The sequence below is a fragment of the Schistocerca cancellata genome, chromosome 1 (assembly GCF_023864275.1).
Source record: "Schistocerca cancellata isolate TAMUIC-IGC-003103 chromosome 1, iqSchCanc2.1, whole genome shotgun sequence".
NCBI lineage: Eukaryota > Metazoa > Arthropoda > Insecta > Orthoptera > Acrididae > Schistocerca > Schistocerca cancellata.
This window is the reverse complement of record NC_064626.1, coordinates 939,693,372-939,714,364: the sequence shown is the minus strand read 5'-3', so window position 1 is coordinate 939,714,364 and position 20,993 is coordinate 939,693,372. Positions and strand designations below refer to the sequence as shown.

At 40.5% G+C, this 20,993-nt stretch overlaps 1 protein-coding gene across 1 annotated transcript in view; it reads left to right on the top strand.

Annotated features, from left to right (window-relative positions):
• Positions 1 to 20,993, top strand: part of LOC126116362 (protocadherin-like wing polarity protein stan) — a 365,097-nt gene that overhangs the window by 8,817 nt on the left and 335,287 nt on the right. Inside the window, exons 2-3 of the mRNA XM_049915035.1 lie at positions 1,948 to 2,261; positions 12,988 to 13,154. Coding sequence (XP_049770992.1) covers positions 1,948 to 2,261; positions 12,988 to 13,154 — 481 coding nt within the window. The remainder of the gene's footprint in view (positions 1 to 1,947; positions 2,262 to 12,987; positions 13,155 to 20,993) is intronic.

The following is a 20,993-nucleotide window of genomic DNA, read 5'->3' as shown; positions in this document are numbered from 1 at the left end:
AAATTTTAATAACCATGGCAGAAATGGCCCCAAAGACAAAGCCACAAGAAGATGACCATAAGAGAAAGAAAATGACCTTCGAAATGAAACGTAAAATTGTTGAAAAACGCGAACATGATGTGAGTGTTGCTTATTTAGCACACACATACAGTTGATCTATGTCAACTAATTGCATTATCCTCAAGAACAAGGACAAGATTAAGGAGATAGATGCATCAAAGGATACAAGAGTATCTAAACAACGGTTTGGTATTCTGGACAATGCTGAGAGGTTGCTCCTTATATGGATAAATTGAAAGCAATTGCAAGGTGACACTATTAATGAGAACAGCATCTGTGGGAAGGCGAGAATGATTTTCGCTGACCTCTTAAGAAGACATGAGGATCATCAGCAGCTGAAGAAATTTTTAAGAGAAGCTGTGGGTGGTTTGAGAAGTTTAAGAAAAGAACCGGCATCTACTGCAGTGTGAGGCACGCTGAAGCAGCCAGCTCCAATGTAAAGGCAGCAAAGAACTTCATCAGCAACTTCTGATGATTATCTGCTGCAATAGGTATTTAATTGTGACAAGACAGATCTATTACGGAAAAAGATGCCAAAGCGTACTTTCATAACAGCAGAGGATTGCGTTGCCCGCCACAGGTCAATGAAATAACATTTCACTCTGCTGTTCTGTGCCAATGCAAGTGCAAATCTGAAAATTAAACCACTGCTTGTTTACCATTCAGAAACTCCGAGAGCCTTCAAGAAGTGTAAAGTCCCGAAGAGCAGGTTAAATGTGATGTGGAGGTCAAATGACAAGGCTTTGGTGACAAGTGATCTTTTTTGTGATTAGTTCAATGATGTGTGTGGTCCTTTGGTAAAAAAATATTTGCTTGAGATGAATTTGCCACTTCATGTCTTGCATGTTATGGACAACACTCCTGCCAATTCTCCAGGCCTACACGACTACCTCGTTGAAGAATTTCAAATCATAAAGATCCAGTTTCTTCCTCCCAACACCATTCCATTACTCCAGCCTATGGACCAGCAGATTATTTCTAGCTTTAAGAAGCTCTTCACTACTACATCCTTCGAGCATTGCTTTGAGTTGACAGAAGCTACCAATCTCACTCTTCGAGAGTTATGGAAATATCACTTCAACATCGTTGCCTGCATCAAGATGGCGGAAAAGGCATGGGAGGGGGTTACCAAGAGAACTCTCACTTCTGCTTGGAAGAATTTTCGCCAGTTTGCGTTGTTGAATATGACTCTGAGACATTTGAGTCAGTAGCTGTGTAGCCTGTGACTGATGAAAGTGTGGCTTTGGCAAAGAGCTTGGGACTGGAAGTGGATAACAATGATATTGATGAGCTTATGGAAGTTCACACCCAATAAATGACCACCGAAGAGCTTATGGAGTAGTTTTTTTCTCAGCAGGAAGTAGTGGAGAGGAGTTCGTCAGAGGAGGAGGAGGTGACGGTAACAGCAAAGCATCAATCTTTTGGTGCAATAAGAGAAATGCTGGAGGTATTGGAATCGGTTGCACTTTACATTGAAAATCACCACCCCAATAAAGCATTACAAATTTATTTGACAATAATGCTGTGTCACATTTTCGCCAAGTCTGCAGAAACAAATGACTATAGGATAGATTCATAATAAAAAAGAATTAGTTATGTATGGTGAATAATAAAGTACATAATACTGTATATATAATTTTCTTTGAATAAATGGCATAAATAAGATAAAACATGTTGTTCTTTTTCTGCATGGAATGTGTTATCATATTTTACTTTAATTTATATGGGATAAATTGTTTTGCTTAATGAGTGTTTCACATTATGAGTAATATTCTGGAACGAATTATGCTCACTATGCACGCTTCCACTGTATTCATTGACATAGACATTTCCACTCTATTATCATTTTCATTCCTTTAAAATAAAAGTGGTTTTATTATCTTACAGGTTGAATATTCCATCGTGAGACAAGATAGTGGTGGCACAGAAGAAGAAACTGATGTCTTTCGGATAGATCCAAAGTCTGGCATAGTGACAACACGTTCCGCATTAGATAGAGAACGCTCAGAAGTATACACATTAACTGTTATGGCCACTGATCAAGGCCTTCCCGTAAGTGAGCGAAGATCTTCTACATCAATGGTAGTCATCAGAGTGCTTGATGACAATGATAACTATCCACAGTTTACAGAAAGAACTTACAGTGTACAAGTGCCTGAGAACATCAATTGGACAGTTAATCCTGTGATAGCAACTATTAAGTAAGTAAATTTATTTTTAAAAAAGAAATTAACATAATGTATAGTCTTGGGAAGTTGATTATGTGCATTGATGCACGACACAATGAAACTTGCCAATGTGCAGTGTGTATACTTGCCATTTTAAAAAGTTTTGCAGTTTGGCTTTATTCTCAGATTCTTACAGATTACACTGGGCAACAAAAAATAATTTTTGAATGTTTTGAGCACTTCATGAGGCAATTCCTACTAATTTTGGGTTGAGAAAAACAAATATGACAATGAAAATTTTTTATTAGCTCTAGTTTCCACAAGGTGGAAGCATTACATATTAATGGTTTGAGAGAATTACATGTTAATGGATTGAGAGAAAAGGATACATTTTATTTACATACATGCTAACAACAATGAAAGTGCATTTGATTTTTTAAACTGGTAATTATGTGCTAAGAGTTCTAAATTGCTGGAAAAATACTTCGCAGATGAGAATCATGTGGTGGCCTATTGAATTCGTTGTCTGTTAGCTTGCCTCTTGTAATGGAGTTGCGCAGAATTCCTACACAAAGACCAACAGTAATCTGCAAGCATTACTTCATTCCAACAGCCCTGATATCTTTGTTCCATAAAAGATATGTCCTGATGGAATCTCTCTCCATGTTCATCACTAACAGCTCCACAACTAGGAGGGAAAAAGTCTAGGTGGGAACGGAGAAAATGGATCTCGAGGAACATGTTGCATCCGAGGTTATGGTATTTTTTCAGGAGCACTGTCACCAAATGCTTGTAGTTGTCACCTCTTTTGCTGCCTAAAAATCCATGAACAACATCCTTGAAGGCTTCCCAAGCTTCGTTTTCTTTCCCCTCCAAAACTTGATCAAATGCAGGATCCTTTACAAGTTCTCTTATTTGTGGTCCGACAAAAATGCCGTCCTTAACTTTTGCATCACTTAATTTCGAAAATTTCTCTCTTATATACTTAAAGGTCTGTCCTTCTTTGTTCGTAGCTTTGACGAAGTTTTTCATCAAACCAACTTGATATGAAGAAGAAAATCTTTTGGGTCCACAAGAGGCTTGGCAATGACATTTTTCTCACTAGGGTGAAGATTTCTTGCAGGCCAGTCTTCTTTAATATAATGCAATTTTGTATCTCGACTGTCCCACTTACATAAGAAGCAGCAATGCTTTGTGTAACCCAGTTGCATTCCTAAGAGTATGGTAATGACTTTTAGATCACCACAGATTTTCCATTTGTGTTCATGATATTTAATTGAGTCCAAGAGAGCTGTCATATTTGCATATGTCTCCTTCATGTAAACAGCATGACCAACAGGAATAGATGAAAGAAGGTTTCTGTTGTGAAGTAACACAGCTTTCAAACTAAGCTTGGAGAAGTTTATGAATAGCCTCCATATTCAGTTGGATCATGGTTCAGATTCAAAGATTTCATCAAGCCTTTAATGTCGCAGCAAACAACAAGATTATTTTTCTTCTCAAAAGAGGGAAGCAGTTCCATGACATTTTCTGTACTATGAGAGTCTCACATCACTTTGGAGAAGATGCTGTATTCAAGATCCAAGAATTTCTGCATTCTCCTTTGACAGGCCAAGGTCTCTAATGAGATCACTCAATTCTGCTTGACTCAGACTGTGCAGTTTATCATCTTTTCCCTCAAAATCAGGGTCATGGGATGTGGAAGGCTTGTTTGATTCTTCTTGTTCCACACTGTCTTCATTTTCTACTTCAAACACATAATTTTTGGGTGGAGTAGGAACTAGTAAACTATCCGAATGTGGAATGGGTCGAATAGCAGATGGAAGATTTGGGTACTGAACTGTTCTTCTTTTCTTCATAGACAATCCTGCCTTTATAGTTGGAGTCAGGCAGAAATAGCAGTCATCTGTAAGGTTTGTAGGCTCCCGCCAAGTCATAGGCACAGTGAAAGCCATAGATCGTTTCTTCTTTTTCAGCCATTCTCGCAGTGTAACTAAACATGTGTTCCAACATGTATGTGGAGCCAAGAGTTATCCTGGTCCGCTACTTTCATACCAAAATAATACTGATAGGCAGTCTTTACAAGAGACGTCAGATTGTGATTCTGTGAGAAAATGTTATTTCACCACAAATATAACAAAAGTTATTCACCATATTTACAAATTTTTGTGGCATTTTTACAAATTTTACACTAAAAAAGCACTTGTGAACCAGAAATTTTGCATTAATTTGAGTAGGAACAACATGTAATTCTCAGTCACAGCAACAGTATCAATGTTTATGACTTACAAACAGCTGAAGAGCATTTGTGTTTTGTTATTTGACAGGTGTGCCAACTCAAAAAATCCCCCAAATTTAAAATATTCACTCTAAAAAAATGAAATGTCACTTTATCTTCAAAACAAGAGCTAATCTGTCATTTTTATGGTGATTTTTGAATTCAGCAGATGGAAATACATGAAAATTTACTATTTTTAAGCCCGAAACATTTTCATTGTTGCCCAGTGTTATTTTGCAGTTTAGTCTATTAACCTGTTCTACCATAAGTGCAGTTTGCAGGAAGTTATGAGCAATGCTCTCTATCAAATAAGTGCAGCAAATCAACTGTAGAACTGAGAGCTGTAAATTTCTAGCTCTCCAATGTATCAGAATGCTACCAACCCTGAACCACCTCGTATGTAGGGACTCCTTGAGCTGATTGCTGTGCACAGAATTTGCTGGTCTGCAACATTCATGATATTTGACCTCCGTGGAACAGAAATCTCAATAACATTTCTTTGGACACTGAGTCACATGGGTATCCAGGCAGTGAACTTGACATATACGTTATCAGTGGAGGGGGAGTGTGGTGAAGCATTGCCTTCCTCCACAACAGCAATTCACCGAGGAGTGGCTAACGTAACACACTACTAGTCAGTGTATTGCTTCTCATTTTAACCCTATTTATTAAAGTGAAATGTGATAGAAATTAATCAAGATGAAAAGCTTACTAAGATTAGAAATCTGACAACTTATTTGTACCATCTTCCACAGACTTCAAGAGGCTAGAGGTACTGAAAACCTCAATGTTACGGCACTTTGAATCACAATCATTGTCATGAATGCAATCACTAGACAAGCCATTCTTTGTTTCTTTTGGAAATGGGATGCACTTGTTGTCCAATGCTATTTATATGTTTATCAGCAGACTGCCTCTGTTCTGTCCTTATTGAGTGATGTGGCTGGACCTAGCAAAATGCACACTTTGCAGTGACAACTTTTTACTATTGGAACTAAACAAAGTAGACTAGACAACTCAATAACAGAAAACTGTCTGTCATGGACAACATGTCAGGGAGCAGGAAAGTGAGTTTTACATGGTTCTATGAGTTGAGTAGCTCATAGGCAGCCACTCATAACCACAGTGAAGAAGGGTCTTAGGAGCGGCTGTTGGAAGTGCAGTGGTGGATGTGGCACTCAGCGAAGGCAGCACAACGAATTGGGCAGTGAGAGTGACAGAAGCTGCGACAGTCAGGGTCCATTGAGGAGACTTAAGAGTGTTTACTGATTCAGTTACGCCCAGAACATGGCTAGCTCCAGAGGTGAAATGCTAACCTAAGTAATGCTGGTGGAACGGTATATCCGCAGTGTCATGATAAGTGACCACACAGACTTAATTAGGCTCCCATGATCGCAACACTATCACTATGTACAGTGACAGCATACCACATAGGTGTGCACCCAAATGCTGTGATGGTTGCAAGAGGCTTGACCGTACCCAGTATTTTGACTTCTATTTACAAAAAACCTCCCAGATGAGGTAGGGACAGTACCTGACCACGAAACATACATGTGAGTGTGGTGACCAAAATATGCAGAGGGCAACCCTGCATACACCACATCCCTCCTGCCTTAGAAAGAGATGGTGCAACCCTCTCAAAGAAGCATCACACACAAGGGAAGAGGCACACCATGGCTGCCAACACTGACTTCCAAACAACTTAAACTAAACAACAGTATAGTCAGCCAGTGTGCAAACATGTTTCATAGAAATGACCGACATGTGGCTAAGAACTTTAACACGACCTTGCATCCCACAAGCAATTAACTGAAGCAAAACATTAAACGGAAACAGAACCCAGACATGGCATGAAAATTTGGACAAGACTTCGATACAATGAACAAGACTGCTGAGCATGGGGTGTATGACCCATGACATCTAATAAACGAGAATAGAAAAAGTACATAAACATTGCATAGCAGCTTCGTGAATCTCAGTGCTATTTGCATGGAAGATACAGAATTGAACCACTAATTAACACAGTAAAATGATCCCAACACAACAAGCTGCATGGTGCAACAACATTGCAAACAACCTGACTGAAGGTGTCTCCTTTTGATACACACAACACTCTTTGTCACACTGTCTTGACACTTTTCATGGACAAGCACCCTCAAACATTGTGGGGGAGACTGTTTGCCTAGAGCCCATAACGAGGCATGCACTTTCCTTGGCTGGAAGTGACTATTGGTACAAAAATGTGCATCCAACTGTTCTGACAATGAGTCATAGTCTGTGTTCTGCTGATGAGACTTGGAAAAGCTGACAACACAACTGAAAGATTTCTGTACCAGTGCTTGCAATAAAGCAAGCACTGCACTGCATACCATGTATGCTGAATGCCAGAAAATTCATCTTCACCTGCTGACAGTATATAGCCCAGTCAATGGGGCAGATATGACAAGTTAAAATTACAGACAAAACTGTACATGAAAGTACGCTGCCACTGAACTGAAATTTGAACCTTGAAATGTTGAAGAAACTCAGATCAACAGCATCAGTGAAGAGAATTCACATGTGTACAACAATTGAACAGGCCACTTAAACTATACAGAAAAGACAACTACTAACAAAGTTTTCACAAATATGCATAGAATGAGAAAACTGAGAAAATTGCCTTGTTGGAGGAATTGTGGAATGCGATGAACACCACAGCCTACAAACTGTAATAACACAAGAAACAAAAAGAGACTCTCCCATAGAAAGAACTAGTACACAAGCAACAATCCGGCCCCTTGAAAACCACTTGTACCAACTTGAAAACGAAATGCCTGCTCCAGCAAAACTAACTAGTCACAGCAAAATGCAGCAAAAACACCCTTGAAGAATGCAGCAACATGAAACCTTTCTACCTTATAGCCAATGTTCCATCATTTACTGAGCAGTGTTGCTGTTTGTAGAAAAATGCACATTTTGCAGTGACTGCTGTTTATTACAAGAATTAAAGAAAGTTAACTTCTGAGAGTAAAAAATCTTCACAACTTGATAACTGAACAATGGCTAGACGAGCAGTGAAGAGAGTTCTTCATGGACCAACAAGGCGAGGTTCTTATAGGCAGCCACTGATAAGCATGGCGAAGCAGTGCCCTCAGGATTGAGTGTTGAAGCACAGTGGCAGATGTGGTTCATGGTGAAGGTGGCACGACAAGTTGGTGGGGGGCGGCTGTGGCATGCGGTGTTCATTGTGGAGACTTGAGCAGTCCTTGATCCGTTGTAGCCCGGAACTTAACTGGCTCCAGAGGTGGAGTGCTAACCAAAGTAAGCCAGCGGAAGGACACATCAACAGTGTCAAGAGGACACATGTCCCCTTGGCTGTAAGTAGGCTCCCATGATCGCAGTGCTGCTTTTGGCAGCTAGCTTGCAACATAGTGGAGTGGTTGGCATATCCAGACACTGTGGTAGCTGCAAGAGGCTTTGACTGTACTCTGTACCTCAACTTTTATTTATAAACAACCTCCCACATGAGGTAGTGGCTGTACCTGGCCCACAAAACATACATATAAGTATGGTGGTGGAAATATGCAGGGGACAGCCCTCCATACACCACAGCCTTTGTTTAAGATTTTTCTTGGTCAAGGACAGTTATATAAGGATTTGTAGATAATATCTAAACCATAGGAAGAATATTGTATCATTCTCACTCCAGTACTTTGAAAGTAATCAACATAAAGCAGAATGTAGGACTGTCAAGAGGACCCCTGTTGCATGCTGGGACAATTCAAAACATGTTATGAAGATTGTACTGTGTTTAAAGCATACTGTCCTAACTTTGACACTGGGCAATGCAATTGTCTTGCTCACCTTCAAGTATCGTAACATCTCCATGCTTCACCATAATTTTGTCTTCAGATATTGGTCCTTATAGGTTTTATTGGGCATGCCAGTGAAGTAAGCAATGTTTGATCTCCTGTTACAGTACTCCTTATTTATAGAGGCATCTTATTTTAAGATTTCTTGAGTACATTGGGTATAGTGTCATCAGCTTGTTCTTTAGGATGCAGTGTTTTGATAACCAACCCTGCCATTAAAACCTTCTTTACTTATCTTCTAAATAACTAATGTAATGCTCATTAGGCTGTTGTGGAATGGTCATTATAGGCCTAATATGAAAAATAAATAAACTTACCTGAACTGCTCTCACAGTTATTGGCCGTTAGTCTCTCCTCACTTGTAGCTGATGGTTAATTTTCCCAGTCACGAAAGTGAAAAGACTATTGTCAATTAGGATGCAGGTGAATGGTACTAGCAAAGTACATCCTGAGAGAAAATTCCCACCACTGTTGTTCACAAGCAGTTGGAAGGAAGTTTCTTGGATGGTATATTATGCATAACCATAGCAACTGAAATGACACCAGGATCCTATTAACTTCATCAGGGTGCTGTTGAACAGGATATTGTGTGTAAAACAAGTTTGCAGTTGTCCAGTCATTCTGACCAATAGCCTGGTAATAGCTATTGGATTTATTTCTGGCATTATATGTCACTCCTAATTATGAATTTGACATCCTGTTTCATTCCACTCAGAACTTATGCATCTTACTCTTTCATTTCGTTCTTTTCTGTATTTTTCTGATGTAGAAATTGTAGATAAATTTGAAATTTAGATTCCATCAAATTTTTAAATATTTGTGTGGACACCTGCCTAGCACTGGTTGTCTTATACTATGGTCATATATCTGTTTCATTCAGTGACTGGTAAATAAACACTTGTGATTTATTGCATAAATTGCCTATATTAATTTTGTTATGTCCATTTTCTTGATTAACAACAAAAAAGATAGTGTTGTTATAAAACACGTTATTGTATGAATGGTGCAAAGTAGTGTACAGTGTACAACAAAATGCTTTTCTGTTGTATCTCAGGTGACAGAATATATGGAATGTAATTTTAATATTCAGTTTTCTGTTTTATAGCATAACATCTCTTTTTCCTTACATGAGAAATTTGTAACACACACACACACACACACACACACACACACACACACACACACACACACACACAGAGAGAGAGAGAGAGAGAGAGAGAGAGAGAGAGAGAGAGAGAGAGAGAGAGAGAGAGTCCGTTTACTGCTATGAGATGTTATGTTGGAGGGGGGCGGGGGGAGATAGGTATAGGGAGAAAGAGATGGGAAAGAGGATGACATAGGGAAGGGGTAACAGGTAGCTTGGATGGAGGCAGCAGGTGTGTAGTATGTAGGATAGGAATGTGGGAGGCAGAGGCAACAGGTACATGGGCTAGGAATGCAACACACAGGTACTGGAACTGGAAGGGAGACTGTAGGACAGAGGTTGTGGGTTCAGCGAGTTAGTAGAGGCTGATGGCTGCAGGATTACAGGAGTAAAGGGCATTTGCAAGGATAGTTCCTGTCTGCATATTTCAGAAGAGCTGGTGCTGAAGGGGAGGATTCAGCTGGCTTGGGTGTTGATGCAGCTATTGAATTTGAGTATGTTGCACTCAGCAGCTTGTTGGGGCCATTTGGTGGTCAACTCTGTTCTTGACCACAGTTTGGCAGTGGCCATTCGTTCTGGTGTACAGCTGGTTGGTTGTCATGCCCACATAAAATGCTGTTCAGAAATCGCAGCAGATCTGGTGTCTGATGTGGCTCTTTATACAGGTGACCCTGTTTCTGATGGGATAGTATAAGCCTGTGACAGGACTAGAGTAGGATATGCCAGATGGGTGAACTTGGTAGGACTTGTACTCGCATCTTCCATGGGAGTGGGGCGTGCCACAGAGATGGACCCAGATGATGCGTAGCTTGTGTGGTCAATGGAATTTCACTTTAGGAGAGGTGGGAAGAATCATGGGTAGGATGTGCTCATTTCTGGGCATAATGGTAGGTAGTAAAAGCTCTGGCAAACACAGTGGTTCAGTTGTTCCAGTCCAGGGTAATGCAGTGGTCCTTTGCATCTGATTATTAGGGCTGATGGGAGGATTAGGAGTGCGGGAAATATCTGGCAGTCTAGGTCTAGGTGGTTAGTGCCTGTCTATGAAGACCTTTGTGAAAGCATCAGATGAATTGAAGTTACTTTTTGGTGTGGAAGGGTTGAAATCTGTCAAAATGAAGATGCAGTTGGTGGTTAGTGGGCTTGATATGGACAGAGGTATGGATGGAGCCATCAGGGAGGTAGAGGTGAGTGCCCAGGAAGGTGGGATGTTGGGCTGAGGAGGACCAGACAAAGTGGATGGGAGAGAAGATGCTGATATTGTGGAGGATGTCATGGTCCTGGGTCCAGATCATGAAGATATCATCAGTCAATGTGAACCACACACAGGATTTGGTGTTTCAGGAGTCTTGGAAGATTTACTCTAGATGACCCATAAACATGTTGGCATAGGAAATGATAATGTAGGTGCTCGTGGCTGTGCCACGAATGTGTTGCTGTATCTTCCCCTCAAAGAAGTAGTAGTAATTGGTAAGATGTGAAAGGAATGAGGAAGTGTGTTTGGTGTCAAGGATTTTGGGAGAAGCAGTGTTCAGTTGCAGCAGGGCCATGGGCATGATGGATGTTGATGTGGGGGAAGGTGGCATCAACACTGACTAGTAGGGATCCAGTTTGTAATGGGATGAAGATGGCTGAGAGTCAATGAAGGAAGAGGTTTGTATCTTTGATATGAGGGTCCTGTTTATGGACCATCTAGAGGCAACCTTCCTGGTGCCCCAAAACCCTGAACCCCTCATGTGGTTCAGGTTCACTGATTATATTGTCATGATCTGCAACCAGTACTGAGACACCCTATCCTCATTCCTCTGCAACCTCAACACCTTCTGTCACATTTGCTTCATTTGTTTATTGTCGGACCAATTTGCCACATCTACCTCTCTAATGGTTCCATCCATACTTCTATCCCATATTAAACCCACTAACTATCAACAGTACATCCATTTTGACAACTCTTACTCCCATTTAGTACACAGGTCACTTGCGGATGGTGTATCTGCAGTGATGAGAAGTCACTTGCCCAGTATACTGTAGGTCTTACAAAGGTCTGTGTAGTCAGACACCATCCCCCAAACCTAGTTCGCAAACAGATTTCCCACATCATATTTTCACACATTTTTAATCCTCCCACCACCCCCAAGAAAAAGCTGCAAAGGAGCTTCCCCTATCACATAATCTTACACAGCTTTGACTATTCCCTAAACTAGTATTCCACCACGATCCCAGACAGGACAGTATTTGTTCATTTCTATGCCACTCCAAAATCTTTGCCACAGGGGTTGGGGACCATATCTCTGCGGTAGATCAAAGTTCAAGACCTGTCCGATTCACCCATACAGCACATCGTTCTCCAGTCCTGTCACAGGCTTTACCAACCTCTTCAGAGGCTGTGTCACCTGTGAAAGCAGCCATGTCATATGCCAGCCCAGCTGCAAATTCACTGCAACATCTTACCTGGTCATGACAAACCAGCTGTCCACCAGAATGAATGGCTGCTGCCAAACTGTGTTCAAGAACAGTGTTGATCACCCAATGGCACAGTGCACTGTGGTGTGCAACATGCTCAACTTCAGTGGCTGCTTCAGCATCCTCCTCCTCTGCAGCACCAGCTTTTCTGAGTTACACAGGTGGGAGCTATCCTTGCAACTCATCCTTTGCTTCTATAATTCTCCTGACCTCAAACTCTGCTAACCAGCTGCAGCCACACTCTCTGTCCTACAGTCTCCTATTTCTCTGTCCTGTCACCCTCTCCCAATCCACTCCACTGTGTCATTGTCACCCCTGCTACTGTTTCCAGCCTCTTTCTTTTTCCACCCATCACTCAAGCCTACTCATTGAACAGCAATTTCAGTAGTGTGTATTCAACTGTAACAGAGAGTGTGTGCGTGCGTGCGCTTGTGTGTGTGTGTGTGTGTGTGTGTGTGTGTGTGTGATGATGATGATGTTTGGTTTGTGGGGTGCTCAACTGCGTGGTTATCAGTGCCCGTACAATTACCCAATCTTTGCTCAGTCCAATTTCGCCACTTTCCTGGATGATGATGAAATGATGAGGACAACACAAACACCCAGTCATCTCGAGGCAGGTGAAAATCCCTGACCCCGCCGGGAATAGAACCCGGGACTCCGTGCTCGGGAAGCGAGAACGCTACCGCGAGACCACGAGCGGCGGACAAATGTGTGTGTGTGTGTGTGTGTGTGTGTGTGTGTGTGTGTGTGCACGTTACTCAGGGAGTGATCTACTTTCCTCCTAAATTATTTGCATTCTGCCATAAAAACCAAATTTGTATGTTATTTTCTTTACCAGGAAAGTAGTTACAGCTTCATATGAAAAGGAAGCCACAAAGGTTTATAATTATGGGTCCTCGGAAGCATAATATAATCATGATACAAGTTGTATAGCTTTCATTATTATTCGCCAGCATGAAGCATATATTTCTGCATTTTCATCTACTTTGTTCATTGTTTCATTTGATGCAACTGTCTATTTAACAGGGCTGTAGATGCTGACCAAGGAAATAATGCTGCAGTAAGATATGCTATCATCGGGGGAAATACCCAGAATCAATTCAGTATTGATAGTCTTAGTGGAGAAGTCTCTCTGATGAAACCTCTTGATTATGAGACAACTCGAAATTATAGACTGGTGATACGCGCACAAGGTAATTATTACATTAAAGTAAGGTCTGTGTTCAGAACTGTCAATATTTTAAAATTTTGTTAATATGTGATTCACTTGAGTTCTGAGATAATATTGCAAAACAATTTATTTCCTTTCTATTGTCCATATAGTCATTGCCAAGTCCTATGCATCTATGATTTCTCATAAATAACACTGTAAAGACTCAGGAGTACATGCCTTTGTGGTAATTGTTGAAGATTACTTTGTAGACACACACAGCTACTTCCGGGGGCTCAAAATATTAGAAGCCAGCTTACAAAGCTAAGTGCTGTATCTGGTGGTTGTGTATCAGAATTTTGAAACTATAAAAGACTTTGTTTATGAGGAATTGACACATTAAAAAAAGTATCATTTTTGCTAGAGTTTGTTATATATGTTGGGAAAAGGGACATTATTGGGTAAAAGAATTACCACATCTGAAAAGATATGAGGTGGGAATATGAACCTCTCATGATATTTTACTGAACTAACGTTTTTGTCCATCTTCACAGATTTGTCATGTGCAAATATAATTTATTTATGCACACAATGTAATGATTAATTACAAACAAGTAATCGTAAGACTGCTAGGAACATCTGTATCAGTACTTCAGTTTTAGCTCAGAGGCAGCTCAGAAAATCAAAGGGTTTTGACTGCATGCCTGAACTTGTAGGAGATGATTCGCTGTTTACTTTACTGCCCCCCCCCTCCCCCACCCTCTGCCCCCCCCCCCCCTTCTCCCCAGCTCCACCCCCTCCTCCCCACACTCACAAGTATTTGATGTTGAAACTATGGTGCCCAAAGCTAGTTGTGACTTGGTTTACACTTGGAGGCATGGACGGTTCACTGTAAGACTATGTGTGTCCAACATCCTTGCAGAACTACACATAGCTACCTTCTCGATGTTAGCAGGGAGCAGGCTCGTTTGAATCTGTCAGTGGATATTGTGATAGATGAGCCTTTGATATTGACATGAAACATTTTGTTGTTGCTTGCTAATATTGTGTAGGGACCACGGAGAAGTTTTTGAAGAGCATGATGTCAGACAAAAACTCCTTTGCATGGTTTTAAATCACAGAAAATGAATGGTCATTGATTAGAATGTTCTTCAGAAATCACAGGATGGAGCTTGTGAATCTGCGATGAAAATGTTAAGCATAATCTGAGGTTTCAATAACAGGGTATTTGATTGTTTTCTGGACATCGCCTTAAATGGTTAATCATTTTTTTTTCTTTTTTCTTTTTTTTTATGCTGGTAACATGCTTTCTTTCTTCTTGAATGTCAACATTAAAAAAAAAGTAAATGAAATTCAAATAATCTGAAAGCCCACTAAAATGCTCCATTGGAATTGTGTGGTTCCTGTGATGTCACTGGCTGGTTTGCTGGTCCTGCAGTCTTAAAGCTCTTTCATAGTGATTTCTTGTTTTGAATTTATGTTTTGGAAGATGGGTAACAAATGCTGTGTAGTACCACATTGTACAAATACATCTATAAAAACTCATTAAAAATTGTTTTTGAGTGTTCCAAAGAGTGAGAAGATGCATAAAAAGTGGTTCGACTTTGCTGGAAAGTGCCACCACATCAATTCACAAGTTCCCCAATGTAATTATAAATGTCTTGCACTCTGAAGTTGACTTTAATTCACCTCAGAGATATGCTTTCCCACAGTCGCAAGGAAGGACAGCGTCATTCACCAAAATTCAACTCGCAGTGAAAAGTGGAAGAATTGACTGATATTATAGTAAAAGTTACAAGCGTCATTTAGTAGGTCCGTTGGGAGAGCAGTGGTCTGTACTTCTTTATAAGTAGTTATTCTTAGAGTGATGATTCAAATCTGGCCCAAAAGAATATTTTAACTTATTAGTAAATGACTCAACAGTCTCTCATATGAAAACTAAATCACAATTACAAAACTTCAACCCACCAATCAGAAACATAGTATTGTCAATTTTTCCTTGCTGTTTACATGCACTTACATTTGCAATTGCTGTTCACAAATGTCACCTTCAAGAAGATTTTTAGTTAATGTACCTATGCACTTTTTACTTCATTGGAAACAATCCTTATTTTATCTTTGTATTGGCCAACTAGGATCCCTATTCTTTACATTTTCATCATTTTATGTAAAGATAAACTAAGTCTGCTTCAGACACTGATGTTAGTTTCCACTCCCAAACATCATAGCCCCTATGTTTGTGTTGCATGTGTGGTGTAGATGCTTTGTATCTCTCCACATACAAAATCTCATCATCCTACACCTTGTTATATTGTGGGCATGTGGTGATACCTTCACCACTAGCAATGCTGTCCAAATATTGAATGTATGTACACAAATTAAAGGCATTTGTCCTCAGCTGTCCATTTCTCAGACTAAAATTAATGCAAAAGTGTATATAATACATCCCAGCATCAAAACAACTGCCACAATCATTTCTTGATAATGCTATCTTTGTATTTCACATAACATTTTAAAAATTTTACAACCCTACCAGGATTCAAACTTAAAACCTTCTGCTTCATAATCATACATATTATGTGTTGTGCCACAGAGGCCCACAACAGGTGTAGCTCTGTTGGGTTGCCTTGTATACAAAGAAATCGGAACTAAGATTTGCCAAGAATTTTATTGTGCTTTGGTTTGTAGTTCATTACTGATGGACAACAGTCTATATGTTAGATATGGGCTCGCTTGTAAAACGGTCTACAATTCCATAGTTTGAACGATTTTAATGATGTTGCAGCGAGAAGGGAAAACAATATCTGTCCTTGCACCTGTCTCCACGCTAATTGGATGGAGAAAAATGCATCAACTTTCAGGTTTCCACTATCATCGTTCACAAAATTATTATCTGTTGTTACTTAAAAGATATAAATGCTTTTTCCATCACTAAATAGCTAAACTGTTTGCAGCCGAGTGACTTTAACTAACGGTCGTATAACACATGTAGAGCTTTGCCCTATTCCAAGTCTGTGATGTCACCAGAGCTTAACCAGCAATGGAGCATTTTTGCTCACATGACGAAATCTTGAAATTTATTGATTTTTTAAGCTTTAATTACATAAAATTAACAGATATCTTGTGAGAATATTGACCAAAAATGCTATTTGTATGTTGTAATCACTCAGAATAACAACAGTTCCTTAATACAGGAAAATAGCATATCAATAATAAAGTTTGATGTGTCAGCAAAGAACTCTCCCACTATTCAAAGTGTCTGCCCATACATTAATTCAGCTGCTGTTGCACTGAGATCCTCTTTGAAGGCTGTCTGAAGGTCTAGTAGAACAATATGTGGGCTGTCAGTGCAAGGCTCTGTGGCATGGCATCTGGACAGGGCCCTAATTGCTGATAAAGCTGCTCCACAAGGTCATAGCAGCAGGGTGGTATACACAGGCTCGAATACAGTTCATGCTGAGTAATTCTGATGGTGCTTTAAAGAGATATGACTGGACTTGCTTGCCATGATCAGTAGTGACACGGAGAGAAACCACAAAGTGCAGGAACCACTCATGGAATGAGGTTGTGGCTACAGTTGGTGCCATTGTGTCTTTCATAGGCCAACGACAGAAATCGTCAGTTGCTTTCAAGCAGTGTTGGTAACATTCCGACGGTTACAAAGGTTCAATGAAGTCAGTGTGGGCATGTTCAAAGCATTGTCTCAGTGGGACAAATGTGCCCAGTGAAGCTGTTACGTGCTGAATTATTTTGTTGCACTGACAAGCATTGTACTGGTGACCAAATGCCTTACAATCTTTTTTAATACTGCCCAAATAAATGGCATCATCATCAGTCATATGGTACCTCTTACTCCTGGTTGAGACTGACTGAGAAAAAACAAAATCACTTGAATGAGATTTTCACTCTGCAGCGGAGTGTGCGCTGATATGAAACTTCCTGGCAGATTAAAACTGTGTGCCCGACCGAGACTCGAACTCGGGACCTTTGCCTTTCGCGGGCAAGTGCTCTACCAACTGAGCTACCGAAGCACGACTCACGCCCGGTACTCACAGCCTTACTTCTGCCAGTACCTCGTCTCCTACCTTCCAAACTTTACAGAAGCTCTCCTGCGAAAATTTGCAGAACTAGCACTCCTGAAAGAAAGGATATTGCGGAGACATGGCTTAGCCACAGCCTGGGGGATGTTTCCAGAATGAGATTTTCACTCTGCATTCCCGAGTTCGAGTCTCGGTCGGGCACACAGTTTTAATCTGCCAGGAAGTTTCATATCAGCGCACACTCCTCCCGAGTTCGAGTCTCGGTCGGGCACACAGTTTTAATCTGCCAGGAAGTTTCATATCAGCGCACACTCCGCTGCAGAGTGAAAATCTCATTCTGGAAACATCCCCCAGGCTGTGGCTAAGCCATGTCTCCGCAATATCCTTTGTTTCAGGAGTGCTAGTTCTGCAAGTTTCGCAGGAGAGCTTCTGTAAAGTTTGGAAGGTAGGAGACGAGGTACTGGCAGAAGTAAGGCTGTGAGTAGCGGGCGTGAGTCGTGCTTCGGTAGCTCAGTTGGTAGAGCACTTGCCCGCGAAAGGCAAAGGTCCCGAGTTCGAGTCTCGGTCGGGCACACAGTTTTAATCTGCCAGGAAGTTTCAACAAAAACACTTGTTTGAGCAAATCAGCAGTAACTAACATTTGCACTTGTGGCATTGATACATCACATCCAAATACTACACTCGATTTTGGTATTTAGATGCGCTGGAACTGCAAGCCCGACAATGCTATAAGGCATGCCTTCTGCCTTCAGGTTGCTGTCAGTTTCCTGGCCATTGGCAAGTATATGAAGTCAAGTTCCTTTGCAAGTGCATCAGTGTGAGGTAATGCATCTGGTGGTCCATTCTGCTGACCATCAAAATGATGACTGTCAGTAGTACATTACCCAGTGGAATCCAGATGTTGTAACTGGTGTGGTGATGCCTTGTGTGGCTTCTGAAAGAAAGCAAACACCAGTAGTTTATGATTTGTGAGGAATGTAAAATGTCTGCCTTCAAGCATGTGCCTAAACTTTTTGATTGAGGCATACACTACATAGAGCTTGCAGTCATATTGTGACCAATTTGTGTGCAAAGATAATAATTTCTTATTGAAGAAAGCTAAAGGTTTGCCAGTCATTTTGCATATGTCATTTTAACAGGGCTCCAATTGCAGTTGATGATACATCTACCCCAACTAAGAGAGAGGTATGTCAGGAAGAGGAGGAGCTAAAATCAAGCCTCTGCAATAGCAAGTTATACTTTGACCAAGGATGTCAGTCCACTATAGCATGTCCAGGTTTAAGTGGACTTTCTACTGTTTCATTGAGGTTCTACCAAGAATGCAAGATTGCATATAAAACTCTATAGAAGTTGGTTAAGCCAAAGAAATGACATAATTTTCATATTGTATTGGGTTGGGAAACTGAGAAATAGCTTTCACTCTGTCTTGAGGTAGCAGTAATCCTTGTCTGTTGATAAGGTACCTAATCACTAAGCCATGTTCTTGTAGTTCAGACACTAGTTGCTCTGGATGTGCTAGATGGTCTGCCTCGCTAGATAACATTACGAGCAGATCATCGATGAAGACGTAGAAAAATTCAACATCTAGTTACTTCATCCTTGAAGCACAGGAAAAAGTGGGTGGCATTGCACTGTCCAAATGGCATTCACACAAATTTGTGAAGTCTGAATGAAGTGCAGACAGCAGTTTTAGATACATCTTCCAGTACAATTGGTATGTGATAAAAAACATGGACAAGGTAGATTGTGGCGAAAGCAGCCTTCCCATGATTGTACAGAGCAAAGTCTTCAATATGTGGTGGAGGATAATGATCAGGTATTGTTTTGGCATGAAGCTAACGATAGTCACAACATGGACATCGCCCATTATTCTTCTTAGGAACTATATGAAGTGGAGGGGCCTAGCTACTATTTGAAGTGTAATAGATCCTTCGTGCTGATATAAAAGAAAACTCTTGCTTTGTCATCTTTAGTTGGATGTAGATGAAGAGGCTGTGCTTGAACTGATAGTGAATTGTGGAAGATTACTTTATAGACACAGGCTGTTACTTCTAGTTACTGCTACTTCCAGGGACTCGGCTAAAGTGCTGTAGTTTTGTATTACAGTTTTCAAGCTATAATAATGTGCATTTCCAAATAGCTGACACATTTTTAAATTAATTTATTTAAAGTATCATTTTTGCACAAGTTTATTATAGTATGTTGGGAAAAGATACATTGGTGGGTAAAAGAGTTACCATATCTGAAAAGGTATGAGGTGGACATATAAACCTCTCCAGATATTTTACTAAACTAATGTCTTTGTTCATCTTCACAGATTTGTAGGGTGCAAACGCAATTTATTTACACGCACAGTGTAATGGTTAATTACAAGTTCATCTATATCAATACTTAATGACAATGGTGTAGTGACAGTGTAATGTACCTTTGAGTGTGTTACCAGTGCTGTACTAGTGAATGTACAGGTGACTGCAGGAAACTGATGAAGCAGGTTATTGTACAGTGAATCACCTACAATCACTTTGATGCCTGTGTTGTTGGCCCATTATTGGTGCCAATGAGTAGACAGCTGTGTTGTAGTTTCAGGAAGGTGTCGATTGCAAAGATCTGAGAGGAGACTGTAAAAATATAAGAAGTTCGCTCCAACAATTGGGTACAGCACTTCAGCAGTAATGAATCGCTGTACAAATTCTCATCAAAGATTGAAATTAAGATATAAGCTGTGTAACAGTAAATCCTAATGGAACATCCATTCACAGTATACAGTTGATTGCCATTGGTATTCTGCCATGGAAGATGAGAAGAAGGGTTAACTGGGAGATCAGCCCTGCCCAGTGAGAAATTGCAGCTTAGCAGAGTGCTTTGTTATGAACAGTCAATGGCTGAATGGTTTGAAATCAGTCACTACTACTATTGATTTCTGATGGCATTTCCCTTGTCACGGGGTGGTTGTCACTGCTGAGATTCAGCTCAAAATTTTTTGTGATACCAGCAGGTTTTTTTCCCTGGTGCACGAACACTTGTTTCCGCTGGAAGAGCATCACCATCATGACGCTTATGTGGAGTGCTATACTTGTAAGACTGATAGACAGTTCAGCTGCTTGTGCTTGCACTGCTTCCAGAGACGTCTCTGTTTTGGCAGAGGCAGTTGCAATGCTCGTCAAAGGATACATCTCGACTAATCTGTCAGCAATTTGAGTGAGAATATTAAGGTTACCAGTGCAAATTGTGAGCATTTTGTGTGAATCTGCAGGTAAGTTCTAGAGCCAAATATTCTACAGAATATCATTGCTAATTTCATTGCCCGCCAGCATGTGAAGGTAATGAAGCGGTTGAGATGTTGTGTGGTTGCCGAATTCTTCACTAAGGAGCAATTTTTCAAGTTGTTCAGCTTCTGACTGCAATAAGTGTGTTGCAGGCACTTGCTTGATAGATGTGTGTTTTTCGGTGCTTGGCAGTGAAGCTAAGCTCTCAAATGGGGCAAATCACAGTACTAGATTGTCTGACCAGATGTGCAGCGGTTTCACCACAGTTGGACCAACAAGTAAATTTCTTGCTAGTAATGCTGTGTTTGTCATGGCAAGCATTGTCTGTGCGACACAATTGTTCATGAGAGATTCTGAGTGGCATAGTTGACACGAAAACTTAAGTATAATGCGCTTTGTTATTATGGTGTCTGACTCAATTTTTCCAGGGTGTGATGCAATCACACTGGCTCATGATTCATGAATTTGGGGCCCCCAGATGTCATGTGAAAATACAAATTATCTACGTGCACAACGTAATGGGTGATTACAATGAGTAATTATAATCGTAAGATTTGCTAAGATTGTGTATTTGTT